The sequence below is a fragment of the Corvus moneduloides genome, chromosome 1 (genome assembly GCF_009650955.1).
Source record: "Corvus moneduloides isolate bCorMon1 chromosome 1, bCorMon1.pri, whole genome shotgun sequence".
Taxonomy (NCBI): domain Eukaryota; kingdom Metazoa; phylum Chordata; class Aves; order Passeriformes; family Corvidae; genus Corvus; species Corvus moneduloides.
This window is the reverse complement of record NC_045476.1, coordinates 38,124,527-38,144,274: the sequence shown is the minus strand read 5'-3', so window position 1 is coordinate 38,144,274 and position 19,748 is coordinate 38,124,527. Positions and strand designations below refer to the sequence as shown.

The following is a 19,748-nucleotide window of genomic DNA, read 5'->3' as shown; positions in this document are numbered from 1 at the left end:
TCCATTTTTAGGCAAAATATTGTTTTACTATTGTTCAGATATTTTCAAATATTTTACAAAAATTCTGTTCTGTGAAATATATCGTTTTTTAAGAAGAAAAAACAAAAAGAGCAATTTCACCTAAGTTATGTACTTGGTTTGATTCCAAGCAGAAAAATAGACATGATAAATCTAAATGCTAAACTGAAAATAGTCACAGAGTAAATAGTCTGCTGCTGAGACAGCAGACCTAGACTCTTTTGCTCTCAGCAGACCCATTTCCAGTAAAAACCACAATGACTTGCAGTTTGGGTTGAAGACAGACAGTACAGACTGTAAAAAAACTTGTCAAAATTCTACATATTTGTTTCTTGGTAAATACGTTATATGTATTCTGCCTACTTTGTATACTGTTAACACTGGCAGTATATTCCTGCTTATGATGTGCTGGGCAGACATGAATGAACTGAGCTTCGCAGTGCCCTTGTGAATTTAGTATTGCCTTTGTTTTGCAAAGGGACAATTTGTGGTGGGGAATTTTTGTTTGGTTTTTTAATGAGAAAAAAGTGAAGTGTACAACTTCTTTTAATTCATGCTGTCTGCAACAGGTATATTACAGGTGAGTTAACTCTGCAGAAAGCAACCAGGAGAAGAGAAATAAGTGTGGGTCACCATTTGTTTAAATTTGTGATTGGTGTAAATTCATCTTGTCTGACAAAGTATTCAGGCAGGAAGGAAAGATTGCCACTAACAAGGGAATACTATTCTTGAAGAGCACCCATGGAACAACTTACTTACACCATGTAAACTTTTAAAGGTTGTATATCTTCCCTTGTTGTCAGATTGTAGGCAGGAGAGCCAGGAAATAGTGCTTTATCCTCTGTTGCTTTTTGTTATCAGTTTTGTGGCAGGTGGGAGAGTCCTACTGTGGTTTGCTTTGAACTTGAGACATTCTTTGTAGAGAACACAAACAACATCTGCCCTTTCCCATGACACCAGTAATGCTTGGAAGATCTCACTAACCTGAGCACTGGAGAGGAGAATGGCCTTCTTGCTTTGCAGATGACTTGAGCATCTGGTGTTGATTGTGGGTTTGTGTTATGGGAAAGATCTAGAAATTGATACGTGAGCCAGATGATGGTGTGGTGCCTGTGGTGCATATTGAAGAAAAATATCAGGGCACAGTGCTGATTGCGACAGCACACAAGTTTTCTCACTTGTTTCTGTGGGGAGGAGTACACGTGTACTCAAATGAGATACTTTGGCTGTTTGTAAGTAAATGTGCCAAAGCCACTGTATTGAGTACGAGCAAAGGTTCTGCTGACCCTCTGTCCTATCTCTGACAGCAGCCCATGAGAGATACTAAAAATTTTCCACTCTGTTTTCTCCCACATTTCAAAGATCTGCAGTTCAGTGACTTTCTGAGCTACTGTTTCATTGCTGCAGATTTCTTGGCTGTACTGGACTGAGCACCTGGAACTTCATGTAGACCTATCATCTTTATTCTTTTCCTTTCTAAAGTGTCCAGCTAAATGTGGCCTGATTTCTATGTGGAAACTTCACATAGTCTCTAGTGGCATTCCAATAATGCTCTCTTTGCATGAAATTGAATATTTGGAGTAGAATTTGCTTTGATACTGTGTCTGGGGAACACACAAAGGATCCAAGATTGTGGTTGCTAGATGCATGTCTGAGGAAGACATACAAATAAGTAAGTTTTCAGGCTAAACTTCTTTATTGAGATCTGCTGAAAATAATCCAGGCTATTTTGGTTTTGCCAGAGATTTGCACCAGCTGGTGGAACTCTAAAAATGAGGGAGATTTGCAGCCAAGAGAGGGAAGAGAAAGGAGGCTTGCTGTCCAAGTAGAAGATCTGCGATTGACATGCTCTGTTGACGTAGTTTCTTATGACCTTACTCTGGCTGATGGCAGAGATTTTCACACTGACCATACCTATTCTAGGTGTGAGTCCTTGCTGGACTGAAAATGCAAGTTGGTTCTCAAAGCAGTGAGTTTTCTTAAAGGACATTCCTGTTTCCATTTGTCCCCCTTTGGTGCCTACTGTACTTGTACTCTATTTTTCACTTGGTCTCTTCACTTAGCCCTTCCACTGTTGTTCTTTCCTTGAAGTGACATGAAACAATTACAACAAAACTATTTCAGAACAGCAGGTTTTGAGTGACTGTCTTTATTGGTACAGGTCAGTTGCGAATCAATTAAAACTCACCTTGGTCATGAACTGCACAGGTGTGTGGCAAGGTAAGAGAGATGATGTACTACTACAACGCTGGCTGACCTTGAAGTAGTTCCTTCCTAAAGGTTAGGATTAAGCAGCAGTTGCTTTATACTTTCAGGTCTCTTATGTGTGTTTGGAGCAACCTGATCAAAATCTTAAATGTGAGAAGCTGAGATTAATTGTGCGGTTGTGGTATGTTCTACTACTTTAAGGCTCATGGGTTTTCTTTTGAAGTGTTGTATTTTTGAACTTTTATTTCTAAAGCATTCACATTTACAGATTGTGTTCGAAAACAAAGGGCCCCAGGATAAAGCAGTGCACTCTTTCCATTTTTATGTATTGTAGGCATAACATGCCTGCAATAAATGTTGCAGCAGCAAAATCAAGATCATAGACAGCAGAAGAGTGAAAAAAGCCCCCAAACTTGCCACTGCCCTGGTACAGGAACAAAGTTTATTCACACCTTGGTAGTGGTAGAAAGAACATCTCAGCCTCTCTGCACAGTTGTTCTTTGGTTTAGATTTTTTTTTTTTTATTTAATGACTCATAACACTCTTTGCTGACCTAATTGCAACTCACGTGGCTGGGCAGGGTGCAGTGTGGCCAGAAGGGGGAAGTGAACATGGTCCGAAGCATTCGCTGCCCAGTGCAGAACCAGCCAGGAAGGAGTGGGGACATGAGCACCTCTTGCCACCCCATGCTGGCAAAGCCTGCATTGCAGTTATGTGTTGAAATAGGATCTTTACACATGAAATCACAGCACATTCCTTCCTAGCTTTGTTTTTAAGGATACTTCACTGTGGAAGAAACAAGAGATTGTGTAGTAAAGAAAGGATTGCCTAAGCAGCTGTTTTCTAAGGGGAAAAATGGTAACATGGGCACAATGCTGCCAAAAAGGGTCAGGTTCCTCTGAGCTGCAGTGCTCTGATAGGAAGGCCTAAGTATAAATGGGGAGTAAAGGAAGATCCCAGAGAGTGTGGTTTTTGCAAGAATGGTTTGAAGCAGTTAAAACTGGTATTTCAAAGGTTTAATGCAACAGACTTTGACCCTTTGGGCCAGACTCAACCCTGGCTTTATTGCAAGCAGCCCACAGCTGCATAAAGTCCTCCCTTTGCTCCTCTGCAACATCCCTTCTTTCTTTTCCCTATTCCAGTCTCCACACCTGTTCTACTACTTTCTGCAAGAGCTTCTGCATACTTTTCTGTCCTGCACACCTTTTTGCTCCAACTGGGAAGTGAAAAGACCAGAGGTGGAAAGGGAGAACTGGTGGAACAAGGTTGAAAAATAAGTAAAGAATCCACAGTTTCATGACAAGGGAACCAAGGTGCCAGGAAAAACAGACTGGAAAGATGTCATGATGCAAAGAATGTGTGGGGAATGGTGGTGTGAGAGTTCTCATCTGCAGAAACACTGCTCAGTGTTGGAGCTAACGTGTGGTATGACATCCCTTGTGTTTACAAGGGGCCTGGTAATCTGGCAACATGAGCTCTGTTACCAGATATAAGATACCAAGATGTGTATGGAATATTCAGACTGTGAACCTGATAGTAGATGAAAGGCAGATGAAAATGCTACTTTATTACAGAAATTTTAGATGAATGCTAAAGGATTGTTTGTAGAGACCTTGGCCCAGATGGAAAAAAAGCCCAAAACACCCAAAACACCACAATCACACATGAAAGCCAGCATGAAGATTGAAATATATATGTTTTTAATCCAGGAATTCTCATTGAATGAATGGGCTGAACTAAAATACGTAATATATTTGAAACAAAACTCATGAAAGCTTTCCTTAACAAACACCATTCATAGAAAACCAGGAGACCAGAGGTTTGGGAGTCAGGAAATTCAAATTACCTTTATGTCATGAAAAGTGGAGTTTTATCTCATTGTTTTTATACTTTTTGAAGACTTTGGCACTCACTTACCAGCTTGGACTGGAAAAACAGGAAGCAATGAAGTATCATGATGAAAATAGATTAGTCTAAAGCTGATCAGTGTTTTTTACTAATGGTATTGTATTTCCTCTTTCACTCAGGCTCCCTATATCAGTACTTACAAACAAAACAAACAGGAAAAAAGAAGCTGTAAAATAGTTGCAGATTTTCTAGGCAGTGGGTACATGCTTGTGGCATCTGCACTATATGGAGCAGTAAAAGTTTGAGTCTTCCTCTTCAGTTGTTTGCTACTGTAACTTGCCATTTGGCACATCTTGATTTTTTAATAATTTTGTGTTAATACTTCCTGATTTTCATTTCCATGAAGAAATAGAGGGTTAAGACAGCCATAAAAATAAGCAAGAGCTTTTGTTACGATAATTGCCTTTTCAAAGCTGCTGTTCAATTTAAAGCTCCAGTCTATGATCTTTATCAATCTGAAGAAAGTATAGGGTATTTGGGTAAGAATAAATAGGACAACTACAGAAAGTATTTTTATAAGTTTGTTCTTTTGGAGACTTCTAGCACACAGTAAGGTTCTAATAATTAGTGAGTAGCAGATGATCATGGCTAGTGTAGGAATAAAATAAACAAGGGTCACTTGGATCACTTCAAGAACCAGTTCTTGCTATGGGGTTTGGGTATTCTTCCTGACATATTGCCGTATCAAAATTAACACCTCCCAAAAAGTGTGGTGCAGCAAATACTTGTGGATCACCCAAATCAAGACAGAGATTAATTTGCCCCATGCCATTTGTATGGTTTGACACGTGTGGTTTGGTGGCAAAAGTAACAGCAATAAGCTGGTCAAAGGTGATAGACATCAGAGTTAACATTGAAGTGTATACAAGCCCCATATAATATGACATGCCACGATGCCTGAAGTCCACTCCTGAGCAGCTGAGAATGCCCAGAGTGGCAGCATCCAAAGAAAAGCCCGGTCAGCTATAGCCACGTTCAGCAAAAGTACTGTCAGTTTCTGTCAGCGTCTTCAGTTTCATGTGGAAAACTAGTATGCCAAAGACCAGTGCATTTCCTGCTATGCCAAGGATGAAAACAACAAAATACATACATGGCAAGGAAGACTCCTATAAATATGAAAATTCTCATTTCTGTTTTCATAGGGATCAGTGATGGAGAAATTATAATAAAAGTTAGCAGTATCTGTAGTTGCCATCTTGCCTTCTTTTTAAAGGCAGCCTGGAAGAAGGCATATTGAGATTTTTTTACTCAGCAAATGATTAAATCCTAATGCATCCAGGAGACAGACAAAATCCTAAGTACTAACAGATAAGAGTTGTAGTAAAGCATCCGTGACAGACAAAAGCAAATCTATTTATTTGCTGAAGAGGATTGTCTTGGCAGTCAAGACCCAAACACAACAGCTGGTGGATTTGAATACATCATCTGTTACCAGATTTATACTGATGGGGACTCAAAAGCATACTCAAAAGACAATTACAGAGACTTCTGAAAACAGTATAAGGATTAAGCTTTCGAATACATCAGTGGTTTAGTGCTCAGACTGAGAGTTTCTGGGAAAACCCATGAGAGAAATAGAATTTATTTTGCCAAATTTGGCATTTAGACTCAGGTTGCAGACTGAGCATCAGAGTTGTTTGGCTTGGGTTGGACCTGTCCCAAAAGGCAGGGTTTGAGTCTCAATGAGTACCTTAGAACTTGTGGTTCAGTTAAGCCTCATCTTGTTCTGTAGATGTCAGTCACATCATCAGATGACTTCCTCCTCCTCTCAAGTCACTTACTGGAAACACGGAGGATTTTCATTAATGTACTACATTTGTATTACTTGCAGAGGGAGGAGTGAGCGATTCTGTCAGCCCCTTCCCTCACACTCCCTCTCAAGAGTTGATGCGGTTTTGCAGTGTCAGCTTTCCAAGTTAAGGAGAGGCTTAACTCAACAGCCCTGCAGTCAGGGCTGTTGCCAGCACATAAAAGTAACAGCTCTAAGACTAATAATCTTTGCAAACTGCTTACCTGGTAAATTAAGTCTTTTATGAGATAGGTTTATTGGCTTTTTTAAGATTTAGCCCAAAAACTAAATGCCCTCTCTCAAGCTACAAACCCCATGTTTCCGTGAGATTAATCCTACTACAAGATATTACTCAGCATAAGATTAGCAGAACTCACCTCTGAATCTTTAAGATTGGCTGAAACGCCTCACCTGGTGAGTTCTAATGTACAGCAGTTCGAGTGTCCCTGCATTCTGCAAGAGAGGGAAACACTATTCAGAGGAACGAGCCCATGCAGGCAAATCTCTGCAGCAGCCTGTAGTGCCGTAGCTGGAGTGCCTCTGGGACTCTGACTTGTAGAGCAGTGAGCTTTTCTCTCTGACTACTTGAGTTTGGTACCTGCAAATGTGTATGAAAAAAACCAGCACCAAATCTGACTTATTTCTGCAGCATCATTTACTGAAAGAAGACAACTGACATAAGATATGTAAGGCTGTGCAATGCTCTTTGAAAATGGAGTTCTCCCTTGTGCTTCATTGCATGTAATAGCAATTTCTCTGCCTTTAAGAAACAAACTGGGAGTAAGGTGCTAAATATTCACAAACTGTTCCTGTCAAACAGGGGAGCAATAGGTTGTGACAACCACCTGCTTTTATCAGTTATTTTCAGATGCAGAATAAGGTATGAGGGTGACACAGCAGTGGCTAAGCTGTGTGGTAACATATGGATTGTGTGAATTCATCACCTATAGGGAGTGGGCTGAGAGAGTACTGTTACTCCTGGATGAGTCAGTCTGAAGAATATTTGATTGTAAAGCTGTGAAGGACCTTGGGTACAGAAACCACCCTGGCTGCAGGGAACCTGCAGGCTCTGGGATGGAGCAGCCTCTGTGGAGGTACAGGCTGGGCAGGGAGGACTGGGCAGCAGCTCTGCTGGAAGGACCAGGGGCTCCTGGTGGATACTGGTGTACACTCAGGCCAGAAACTGCTTGTGCTGTGCCTCTCCTATAATTCTGCCTCAGTTTCCCTTAATAGCCTCTAAAGAACTGTGTGAAGAGAAAATTCCTCTTCCCTATCACAATAGAAAAAAAAATCACAAAGATTTTGCACGTTGTCCCCTGGAGCACAGAAATATTCCTTTGTCATGATTGTTTCCCTAGCTCGCTTTCTCTGTATTGCCTCTTGTCTTGCAGATAAGAGTGTGACCAGTTTTAAGGCCACAGAGTCCTTTTGTATTGTTTGTTGCATTTTTTCTTTGTTTCATACAGGATGTAGCCTAGCTACATCAGTCATACATTTTTTTTTAAACAGCTGGGATTTCCTATGTACCAGTATGCAGATCCACCCCTAGCACATAGTGGTGGATTTTCATGTCCATCTGGGTTTTTTTTTCATCAGTTGTCTGTGTAATGCTTTCCCATCCCAACGTATGTCAGGGTTTGCCCTTAACACTTCCATCCCTTTCCCACCCATACACCTTCATGCAAGACACTGTCTTGCACCCTGTTAAAAATCAGTGAGCTCTGTATCCCCCTTGCTCCATCCCAAACCATGCCTCTTTTCTTGTCCATGTCAAGGGCTGTCTGTGGCATCTTTTCTTCTGATCCTTTACTGTCCTCTTTCTTTCTTTACTGCTCTTTGCTGGGTTGGAGAAGAAGGCTAATAACTAAGTTAGGGTGCCTGGGGTGGGTCTGACCTGCTAGATAACAGCAGGCCCAGGGAATCATTGGTGCACTTCAGCATAATGCCTTTGATTGTTTCTTTGCATTTTCAGATGTGTTTGCTGGGCTAAGCAGCTGTTAGGGGCTCTGTACAGCCTCCAGTCTCCGTTTCAGGTTTCTGGCTTTCACACAATTCGGTAAGACTCTCACCTGGATGACAGAAGTTCTCTCCAGAAATCATTGCACTGCTGACAGGCAGATGGCTTCTGGGATTTCACTGCTCGGCCGCATGAAGCCGACACCTCAGACACGTAGCTACAGCTGTCAGAGCTCGGGTGTTTATGAAAACAGAAAATTGCTGAGTCCAGAGTTGAACCAGCTTTTTTCAGGTTTTAATTCTAAAAGTGATTTCTTACTTTTAACTCCACAAGCCGTTTATGATGTTGGCCACAGTATATTTAGTACCATTTTTAAGAAATGCTTTCCATGTATAACAACAAGCACGCTGGAACAGACCATCCACCTTAGAAACAGTGACCAACAGCAGGTGCCTGAGGAAGTGCATGAGAACAGGACAAGCATGAAGTAATAATTCTTCAAAATGCTCTATCAGCTTCCAGCAATCTGTCTTGAGGCTTTGCTGAATCCAAGCTCTTCTCTTCTTGCTGTAGTGTCCTTTCCATGCTTCAGTTCCTCCTGCTTTCAGCCCCACTTCGTCTCATTTTTAAAAAGATAAAGAAGGGAAACAATACTGGCTGTTTAAACAGATACACCAGAGGGTTCATATTCATAATCTGGGGACCTGTCAAGCTGCGGGAACATTCTTAGTGCTGACACAAAGGGCAAATGGGTCATGCAAGAATAAATTCTCCTGTCGGGGAAAAATGCTTCAGTTAAATCATGAGACTGTTTCTTATATTATAGGCTACCAGACCTTAGTTTAGACTGTTAGACTCAGTGAGTCATCATAAAGAGAAGGAGGATTTTCTTTGTGATTATAAGGCACTTTGGTTTAATACACAAAGTAGGAGACCTAGCATTCCCTTAGTCTTAGATGTGTGGTGAATGTATTGGCTGGAACAGCCAAGTATCAAGCTAACCACCTAACCATGTACTGGGTTGCAGCAGCAGGAGTAAGGAAAATCATGTGTTAGAGGAGAACATGGAACATATATTGGTCCTGGGATTTAATCTACATTTCAGGGTTCCAAATGAAAGGTGAAATTAATGGATTAAATCAAGAACTCTAATGGCATTGTGTAGTAAATAATGGAGTTTGACACTTCTAGAAAGCCTGTAGTTGTGTAGTTCTTTTGCTCTGCATGAATTCAAGGCTGTGAAATTAAAGCTGTGTAGCTAACCTGGTGGGATGGGAGACTTACGTGGATCACAGCATGAAGCCTGTTGCTGTTCCCACTGTGCAAGAAAAATATATGTGTAGTTTTACAAGCTATAGTTTAATTTCCTAGTTTGTTGTTTTGGGGCTTTTTTCAGAATCCTTTTTCTTATCTAGTTGTATAAAGCTAGCTAACAATGAAATTATTTGTATCAGTAAGTATTTGCCTAGATACTGTACTAACCTTTATGGACCAACATGTAGTAAGTACTTCACTCCTACATTTCTAGTGTCTGCTTACAGCTCAGGTTTTGGCACTTAATTACAGTTTTGAGTCTCCCATGCACATCCCAGCTGTCTCTTTAGGGTATTGACAGTAGTGGTGTGACTCTGAAGAAGTCAAGAATTATCCAAGAGGCTGCAAGAATAGGAAAAACAGGAATATCGAAACACGAATTCTGTAGATAACAGTTCAGGAAATGTATAGACAGTGGGTGCAGTTTAATTTGCAGTCATAACAGTAAATTCTTCCTCTTTTCAACCAATGGTGTCACTGCACTAAACGGACATGTGATTGCATGTGTTGACACAGTTTATTCAGATGCTGCTCATGACCCCCTGAAGGAGATATTTTCCCCTGCTCTTCTGCTCAGCAGTGCTGCTTGTAGAGCAATGTCCCACTGGATTTAAAAGAAAGTGCTAAACTGGGCATTGGTTTTGAGAACTGGTCTACAGCAAGTGTGGCAATTTTGCCCTCTTGGGTCATTATTGCACTTGATGATTCAAAAGCACATATGGTATTACATTTTATTAGATTCCCCTGGTTTTGGAAGGAACCAACCAGCTGGTTCCCTGTAAATAAGAGCCCTTGGCATTTTTTCTGGGAATGACAACTTAATTGTCTCAAACTGCTGGAATGCAGAGAAGCAAAACGAGAATCAGTTAGAGAAGCTCTAACTTACTTGGAAACTATCAGTGTTTGTTTCTTGACTCTCAGACTCATCCTTCTCTCTGTGTCCAGCCCTGTGATTCATACCTGGTGCTACTCCAGTGTTCACCCAGAGCATATACCTTTTTTGAGGGAAGGAGTGGATAGCAGGTTCTTCCCTTGGCTTCACTGCTTGCTGGGACACATCATGGTGCGGAGGAAACATCGTGCTTTGTCATCTTGTAACAGTGTCTTTAGTGTATTTGTGTTCGAATCATGCAGTATTTTGTGTATGAAAAGAAGACACAGAGTAGCAAATTTTACAGCAATAGAAGATGTTTGTGTACATGTGTCAGAGTAAGGAACTGGATAATATGTCTGTAAAACACCTCACAGATTAAATCCAGGGAGATGTCTTATCCTTTTTCAAGCTTTGTTTAAAGGACAAGTGCAGACTCTTTTGCTTGTGTCTGCCCTCAATCAAGTTCCCACCTGCCAGAGAATCTTTAAAACATGGCATCATCTCAATAAGGAATTTATGTTATGATTGCAGAAAAGATGTTCTGGATGTATATATATGTATTCCTCTTAGCTCATGAAACCAGGATAGGAACAGTTTTACATTTGTGCACAGTGGTGAGCAGAACAGGGCTGCGGTTTTGCCCAGTTTTGTCACTAGAATATGCCACATAAGAATCCTAGAATTTGGTATCAGGACTATCAAAACATTTCTATTTTAGGAAGGCATCAGCATGCAGATGGTATTCAACCACATACTACTCAGAGAATCATTATTTTCCTTCTTTCCTTTGTTCTAGAAACAGCACATGTAATTCTTCAACCTTTGATGAATCTGAAGAGTGGCAAGTTGCTCAAGATGCTGAGATATGCTTGTTGAAGTCAGGAGAAATCATGTAAGCACAACAGTTTCATTGCTATAGGTGAAAGCATAAGGGCTGAGCTCAGATATCAGCTATGTGAGCACAAGCCTTGCAGGCTCCTGGAAGAGTTGATCACTTGTATCCCAGAGTAGAATTTGGTCTGAGGAGGATGAGAGGGTGTAACTCAACCATACAGAGCAGCAGCAATGAGCCAGGTCCTCTCTCTTCAGTCCTAGGAAACTTCAGTGCAACTGGGGAACAAGAAGGAAAGATGTAGGTCCACATCACACGAGAAAACATTTCCTATTTTTATTGCAGGAGTTGCTGTCAACAGGAAGGAGGTCGAGGGCTGTGCAGTTCTAGCAGTCTCTGAAAGAAACTGCAAGGACAGGTCAGGGAATGCAGCTCCAGTTGGACTTTTGCCAAAATGAGGGAATTGGTGGCCTTTTGGAGCATGTATCTGTTATTTTTTGATGGTTTCCTAGTGTGTCTTGCCTGCTCTGGTTGATACATGCCACAGCATAAAATGTTCACCTAAGCCTCACCTCAGGCTCTGTGTGTAATGTGTGTGCACAATTCCCTGTATGTGTCCTGCTCTGAAAGTCAGAGGTATATGCAGTAGTGATAGAGCATGTCACTTGCACAGCCAAGAAAGGAATCCAATGTATGGAAATGCACGTGACTTAGAGAAATTCACCTTTGCTCACTGCCCCCTTAAGCCTAGCTTTGAAATTTTGCCTTAGTTATGGGGAAGGTTTTAAACTTTATACTGCAAGGAGATAAATTAGTCCATGTTTCAACCTTGTTGCTGCTGTTCAGAGATCCAGGTAAATGAAGTAATAACTAAAACCATAGCTGAGCTGTAAGGCAAAACCAAGAATTATATTTAGTTTATTAAAATTAAAGGTCACCTGAGACACCACAGGACTGTGGTTTACTCTCATCTCATTGACTTGCAAACAATTTATTTGGCCTAAAGAGTGACGGATTATATTAGTTTTAGTTAGGGTAGTGTAGGTGAGATTCACGGCTCTTAGAAATTACAGGTTTCCCCTGAAGAAAGTAACTAGTGTTCTCCTGCTTTAGGACCTCACTGTTTGCAGTCTTAAATAGATACCAGAATGAAGTCAGCTCATATAATGCTGTAGGACTCAGCATAGAACTAAGAACTTCCTTTTTAACTGGAAGTATTTTGAGTCAGTTTTTTTGCAGCTTGGTTGGGTAAAACAGAGCCAGATGTAGCGTTAAGTGCTTCGGAACGGAGCTGCTGTTCACATTCCATCCACCTGTCCCCTCTGCACTCCTGATCCCTCCTGTTTCCTGTGCGAATTTTTATCTTCACCTAGGAAGGTGAATAAACCAGGAAACTTACTGTTTGTTTAAAAAGAACAACGGAGAGCAGCACTCCTTTCTTATTGTAGTAAGTCTAAAAAGCTTTATTCCAGCACTGGTTTTCTTTAGTTGAAATGAAATAAAAGTGAACAAAATCCACATTTGGCAGAGTAGTGAAGGTTCTTAGTATCAGTCAGCTTTTTTGTAGTTTTTGCTTTCATCTAAGGCTGAATTTTCATGCATCTTGTGGACCTGTCCCAAATATGCTGTGGGGTCAACTGGAAATAGATGGAAAATAAAAAACAATGATTAGTGGTTCTATCTGAGTAAGTGGATTGGACTCTTCAAGTAATCATATTTTTCTCCCTCACAGGATCAAATTACCCCTTACAGTAGAAGAGATCATGAATTTTGGAGAAAGCAACAGAGAGCTGTTCATCAAATCCAGCACCTACAGTATCATTCCCATCACTGTTACAGAGATGGGCCTAACAATTAGCTGGATCTTCTCATCAGACCCCAAAAGCATATCCTTCAGCGTTGTCTACCAAGAATCTGAAGACACACCGCTGGATCAGTGCAAAGTAAGGCCTTTGTCTCCTTACTACCTTAGAGGTTGTAGTGTTCTACACTCACCCAACCTACAGCAATTGACAAGTATTGCTAGGAGGTCTTCACTAGAATGCCCGTTGCTATTGCATAAGGATTTGTTTCTCCAGTTAAGCTGCAGTTCTGCTAAAGGCAAAGCTACATCTTTAGTTATTTAATGTTGCCTGCAAAAGTTGAGTTGAAAAACCCTCTAGCTCCTTTTGGTTGCATCTGAAATTCACCTACTATTATTAAGCAAAAATAGAAGTCCAAGTCTGCAAAATTCTTTTTTTTCCTCAATTTCACTTAATTTGTAAACTCTTTAAAGCTGATTTTGCCAGGCTCTTGAGCAGAAGCCACAGGGAAACAGAAACATTGTTTGGGTTACCTACATTTCTTACAATGAAGCATATACTTAAGTGCTTTGATGGTGTGCAAAATCTCTTTGCCAGTGCCCAGGGTACCTGGTTTTATATGTGCTGTCCATATTTCATGCGGATTATGGCTTAAGTGAATCTATTTTACTCAACTAATTGCAAAGTTTTACTGAAGACAGCGCAGCTGTTGGTTTAATCCACCATAGTAGGGTGAACTCTGTGGCTGTGATTTCCTAGGGGAATAAGACATTTATATAGCTTGTGTTAATTCACTGCACAGTTACTAACTCTATGTAAAATATCTCTTTTTCTTAATCTGAAAGATGAATGGAGTGTGAATGCTGCTTTTGTTTTGATAAATTTATTTGGTAAAACTTTGTGTTTTATAGGGTCATCCTTGATCTATGTCAGCTGCTTTTCTGACAGCTGTGCTAGGGTTTTACAGCAAGACACACACAGAACCACAGATACACACACTTGTGCTGTAAGCTCAGATAAACAATTAAGATTTGCTGAGAAAGCTTATTTTATAACACAGAGAGCATAAAAGCATATATTAAAAGATATATTTAGCCAAATCTTGCTCTTGGATATATGAATTTAATGTACCACTTTCTGAAGTTACTGAAGTTTCTTAGCTTGACATTTAAAAGTTCAGGATTTGATTTTATCTCTGAAGCAGAGATGAATCGCCATAGGTTAATGCTGTAAAGATATAATCAAAGGAAAACAAATGTCTCACTGTGAGATTTTAGTTTGGGTGAGTTTTTAATGCTAGTCAGTTAATTAGTTTTGCAGGCATATATGCACTGTGGGAGTTTCAAGGTGGCTGAAATCAAGGTTTTCTGAAAGAAAGTGTCGATTTATAGGGCAAATAGCAAACTTCATTTTCATTTTTATTGAATTCCAGGTTCTTATCCCAATGACTCGCTGCAACTCTCATAAGGAAACTATCAGAGGACAAGTGAAAGTCAGAAACCCTGGAATCTACACGCTGATATTTGACAACACATTCTCTAGGTAGGTCCTAGCCAGGTATAAAAGGTGAAATAAGCTTGGTTTTACAGACTGTGGAGCTGATCAGATGCGCGTTATTCTGCCATTCAGAAGTAAGTATAAGAAATTTTTCCTCGCTTGCCAAGAGATTTTCAAGACTGAGTTTTGGTTCTCGTTCTTGTTTGGGGTTTTTTTTCCTACCCCCACAGCAGAATTCCACTCTTCTTTTTGGATCTTTGGAAGGGTTAACAGAAGTTAGCAAGTAATTTGTTACTCATTCCAAGACAGTTTAGTTAGGACTGTTGTCCTTTTTACAACAAACTGTCAGTTTTTTGCCCAAGTATAAACTGAAAGACTGAATACACTTTTAAGAAGCTTCCTCTCTTGTTGGCTTCAGCTAATATGATCTTTTTGCTCTCTTTCTTTCCTTGACAGGTTTATCTCAAAAAGAGTGTTTTATCACTTGGCTGTAGAGCGACCTGTCATCTATGATGGAAGTGATTTTCCATAGCCTTTACTATACTATGTATTTTTAATTAAATTTTTAAGATATGCTATTATTTGTGTACATGTAAGCATTCTGATTACCACTGTGTTTGAAGACTTTGAAACTATGCAATAGTTCTAATGCACTTAAGAGGAGATGTGTACACTAAAAAATGGAAGCCTTTTCAGGAACACTAATGGTTCTGTACTGTGTACAGATTGCTGAAAAGCCATGTTGTTTGGTTTAACTGGCCAATAATAACCAATATTTTTTCAGTGGGGAGAAAAATAAGTGTGGGGGTGTCTAAATGCAAACTGAAATTCTCTGCTGAAAATTGAGCTATTTTTCTTCCAAAAATATCCTTCAAAAGGAAATTTAAAGAAAAATGCCTATTTTTGACCTCTTCACTGAGGTGTAATCATAACCATCTCTGTTCTTCTGTACTGCTCTTACAGTCAGAGCAGCAATTATGTAATACTTCAATTTTCACAGGCAAATACGGTAATCCATCTAGAATTTTTTATCTTTTCCAAGTTTTATAAGCAGCAAACCATAGGAGTTTTATACTTTTTGGGCTAAGATTTGGCAAGTTTTAACTGGCTTTTTAAAATGCTTTGGCACTGAATACCAGTTACAAAATAATAAACACGAAGCAGCAACTCCTTTCACTTTGGCTCACCGTACTCTATATGTTGGTCCATGGAACCCAGCTGTTATGGTGAGCACCAGTGGCAGAAAGCAGAGCATCCCCTGTGGAATAAAGCACTGCTCGCTGTGTGATATTGGGAAGAAGAGCATTCCTTTTTCCTGCCTTAGCACCTTAGTCATCAGCATTCACAGGAAAGCACAGTTTCTGTGGAGATCAGCAGCGTCTCTCTCTCTAAACCACGTGGAAGGCAGCAATAGTGTTTGAACCGGTCTCAAAACTCCATCCAAAACGGAATGTATATCCAGGCCTGGTGAGCTCTCCACCCAGTGGTGTTAGTATATTCTGTCCTTTTCCTAACCCTTGCAGTTGCCCTATCCAACTGCTGACTTTCCATATCAGATTTGGGGGCTGTTAACACTGCCTTTTAAGGGAAGACTGGGTTCTCACTTTTCTATGCAAGCCATCTGCTTTCTGTATAGAATTTCAGCTTTTTGTCAGAATACCTGAAAGCGGATTTTTCCGTATAAAAAACCTGTCTTCCAATAGAATGGCAAAACATTTGGCAGGAGAAAGAAGAAAAGCTCTTTCTCTCAACCAGCCCTCCTCATAATTTAAGTGTGTCTGATTTCTCATGTTACTGATCTCCCAAGGAAACCTTGGGAGGGTTTTAGTGCAGCAGTTGGTAGAAGACCAGCACAACCTGTGAGGAACCCTGTAGAGACTTGGTGGCAGCTGTAGCTGGCATACAGGGGTCATGGTGGGAGACAGAAAATAAAGCATGAGGGGAAAGAAGAAAAAAGGGCAAGCATAAGCTGAAGCAAATGGTTTGGGGAAGGGAAAGGGGCAAACTTAAAAATGTAAAAGCAAGGACAGGGAATTGGAGGAAGAAGCTCAGCTGGGAAAGGTGGTCAGGAGAGGCCAGCTGGTGTTTATGTATTGCTGGTCCAATCCAATACCCATACGGGATCTCCCACACTAAAAGACTGGTTGATTAAGAGGTGGAGATCACAAACCAAGTGTTGAATATTTACATAGGAGCAGCTGAGGCAGAGGGAGATTTCTGATAATAGGAAAGAAAAGAATTGCAGATAAAGCTAAAGGTTGCTCATAATTTGTTCCAGTTGTTAACAAGATATAAATACAGTGATCTTGAAAAAGATTGTGAAAGAATGACTGCTTTTCATGGAGCACCTAGGATTTAGGTCTCTGGCTCATCAATAGCTTTTTCTTGCCTTCAGCTGCCTTCTTACCCATGGTGGTGGTGTGCTCCCAACCCTCTGCCAGGCAGAGTGGTCAGTGGAAGGTGCAAGCTCTTGAGGGCTGCAGTGCAGCTAAGCCCTGACCTGGTTGAGTGCATGAAAATGAGATGGACGAGAGACTGACATGGGCAATAAACAGCAATAAATGGCATGGATCGGTTCATGAATTACAGCATATTTCAGTCTTGAAGCTATGTTTTATATTTAATTAGTCAAGAAGAGATTATTTATTGCTTAAAAATGGAGTACTGTGTACCATATGCTATGCAATTTCACTGAGCTGTTGCTGAAGTCTGCTGCAGTTTTCTTTTAAGCTTTTAGGTGTGGTTTTAAAAAGCATTTTGCTGTTGTTTACTTAGAATACTAATCTTACTGGGATATCTTTCTTAAAATGCCAAATGTAAGGTAAAGGGACACTGTCAAGTATCTTCAGCCAAAATATGACATCTCTGTTCAAAGGAATTTGAAATCTCTCTAGTCAAAATTATTTGACAGCCTTGCCTCTTGATTTCCTCTCCACATCCAGTTCTTGACATCTTTTCATCCTGTGGCAAATATTTTTAAGCCCCTGTTCATGTAGCTCTTAAAATAATTGTCTCTATGTAGTAAGCCAAATGTTTCCCTGGAGGTCTCATGTAGACAGTCCTGAGACTGGCTGAAGCCTGTGTTTGGGAAAAGGGGAGTAAATCCACTGGTTTGTGTTCATTTAGCATTTGAGTCTTTATGGTCCCTTCTCTTCAGGTTTTCCTGCCCATTGAGAGTAATTTTACGGCTTTTTTTTTTTCCTCTCTGAAAGAGGTCTAACAGTAGGAGTCAGAACCTGTAGTTTAAAGATCAAAAGAAAATGTTTGCTTCTGACCAAAGACAGTAGTTAAGGAGAAAAAGTTTCAAATTATGAAATATCAGGCTGGTAAGGTGCAAGTGGACAGGAGTGCAGCTGTTCAAAGAAGCTTCCCAGGAGCAGTAATCCCATCATAACAGCTGGAAGAGGCTGTGCAGAGAGAGTAAAGAACCTGACATTAGTACAGACCTTTTGTTTGAATGTCCCAGACAGTTTATTACTGGAAAAGTAGAAACCCAATAAAGGACTTTGCACAAGTGCAGGCTTGTGCAAGAGATTATTTAATTCAAGCACTTCATTCCTCCATTCACAAAATGCTTGTTCATGTGAGCTATGCCAGCAATGCTGAAAAATCTATTTATTTATAGATGCTCAGGTGATTTGTTGGATTGGGCTTTTTATTATCTGTAGGAATGCAATAAAGAGAAAATAAATATTTAAAATGGATCATGAAATTAGTTGAAGGAGATGTCACATTCATAGGACAAAGAGATTATACATTGTGGTCAGCATAAGCAATTAGATGATTTTCCTGGGTGCTGGAAAGGGTAAGGAGCTATGGAGGGTAAGATTTTTTGTTATGAAGAGGTTTATGCGAAGGAAAGAATGTAGTTTCTTCAAGAAAGTGACAGTGTTCCTTTACTCAGCATTACTCCATGTTTTTTTATGAAAGATGTATTGCACAAGAGTGTACCATGTTACAAAATAGCAAAGCTACAAAAGCCTGACTTCTTTCCTAAAACTGAAATTGCACTATAGTTTTAATTATGCTCAATCACTGAGGTTGTAACTTGTTCAGAAGCATTTTTTGGTCTTAACTGCCAAAGAATTGCAAACCCTGTTCACATAAAACTTCCTGCTCCAGATTTGGGAAAAATCATGTACACCGGTGTCTGTACAGTTACAGAGATGTAAACGGTTGTGTGTTGGAATATTTCTTGATGCTTTTTTTCCCCCTTTTTTAACCTCAGGAATTTAAAAATAAAATTCTTTATCGTTGCGAATGTGTGTCCCTTTTCTGCCTTGTAGAGATAACTGTGTGTGGAAGATAAATCTGATGATTGTATGGTCTACTTGAGGTTTTTATGAAATTCAAGGTTATCCTCCTATTGTGCCATCCCCTCATTTCAAAGCTACAGTTACCAATAGAAGTTTCAGAGCACCTCAGGAGGCATCTGGAGTCCTGGCTCCACATTCAGAAGCTTCCCTCCAGGAGAGTCTCCAGGAAAGCCTAATGTAGAGTACGAGTGACCCGCAAAGAGTGAGTTTTACGTATACCCATTTACATGTGTAAGTGACTGTACTTTGCTGTACCTCAGCTCTGCAGGGGAGCCATTGAAAGTCTTTGTGTCCATTTCCAGTAATGCATTTCTATTCATACTGGATAATACCTTCTCCCTTGGTGCTAGGGGAAAGGCTCTCCTAGCCCTACTTCTGCCTTAATGTTTCTCAGTCTGTGCCCCAAGACCAGGCCTTGGCACACACAGGATAACGTTTTTCTGTGGGGACCATGTGAAGCTACCACAAGACAGTGGTATCCTTTGCATTCGTCCTTGAAGTGTCACAGGGATGCTTTGAAGTCCAAATATAATTCCTGTACTCTCACACCCTTCCATCACTTCCCTGCTCTCTGGAAGAAATGCTTCTGTGAAGATGTCTCTGTTTCAGGCAGAGCAGGCACTACGCAGGCAGGTTTGCCTGCAGAGAGTGAAAGTTCCTCATGGGCTCTCCCAGCTTCCTCCCCTTGTACCACAAGCTGTGCTACGTGACTGCCTGCACTGCAGTAACAACGCAGCACTTGGGGCAGATACGAGTCCAGCTGCCCCTTCAAAGAAGAGCAACAGCATAGGAGACTACAGCCCAAAACTGGGAACATCTAGGAAAAAATGGTCTTAAAGAGAGGGGAGGGGAGCCAAGCTATGGGAGATCTCAGGCCCCTCCCAGGACTTCCAGCAACTGCTCGGTGACCATCCTGCTAGAGCTGTGCATAAAACGTGAGCAGAGTCCCATGGGATGTGTGAGGGACCATGGGGCAGGGGAGCCAATACCCTTTGCCTGGGAGGAAACCTCCCATCCCAGAAGAGAGCATCAGGTGAAGGATGGGGACACCCTAGTGAGGGACAAGAGGGATTGTGGTAGGATAAATCCAAGTAAAACATCAGGGCAGGGGGACAGAGGAGCTCAAGGAGGGCTTGACCACAAGCAGCTGTGCTGCTGGCAGACGGAGGCCCCAAGGAGATGGAAGAGGGAGTAATGGCAGAAAACACCTCCATGACTGAGTCCTTGCTGTGT

General features: G+C 40.8%; 1 protein-coding gene across 1 annotated transcript in view; it reads left to right on the top strand.

Moving 5' to 3' along the window:
• FYCO1 (FYVE and coiled-coil domain autophagy adaptor 1) overlaps positions 1–18,460 on the top strand; it is a 44,804-nt gene extending 26,344 nt beyond the window's left edge. Inside the window, 5 exon segments of the mRNA XM_032106365.1 lie at positions 7,896–7,979; positions 10,865–10,960; positions 12,633–12,843; positions 14,135–14,244; positions 14,656–18,460. Of these exon segments, the coding sequence (XP_031962256.1) occupies positions 7,896–7,979; positions 10,865–10,960; positions 12,633–12,843; positions 14,135–14,244; positions 14,656–14,731 (577 nt within the window). The 3' untranslated portion in view covers positions 14,732–18,460.
• The last annotated feature ends 1,288 nt before the right edge of the window (positions 18,461–19,748 follow it).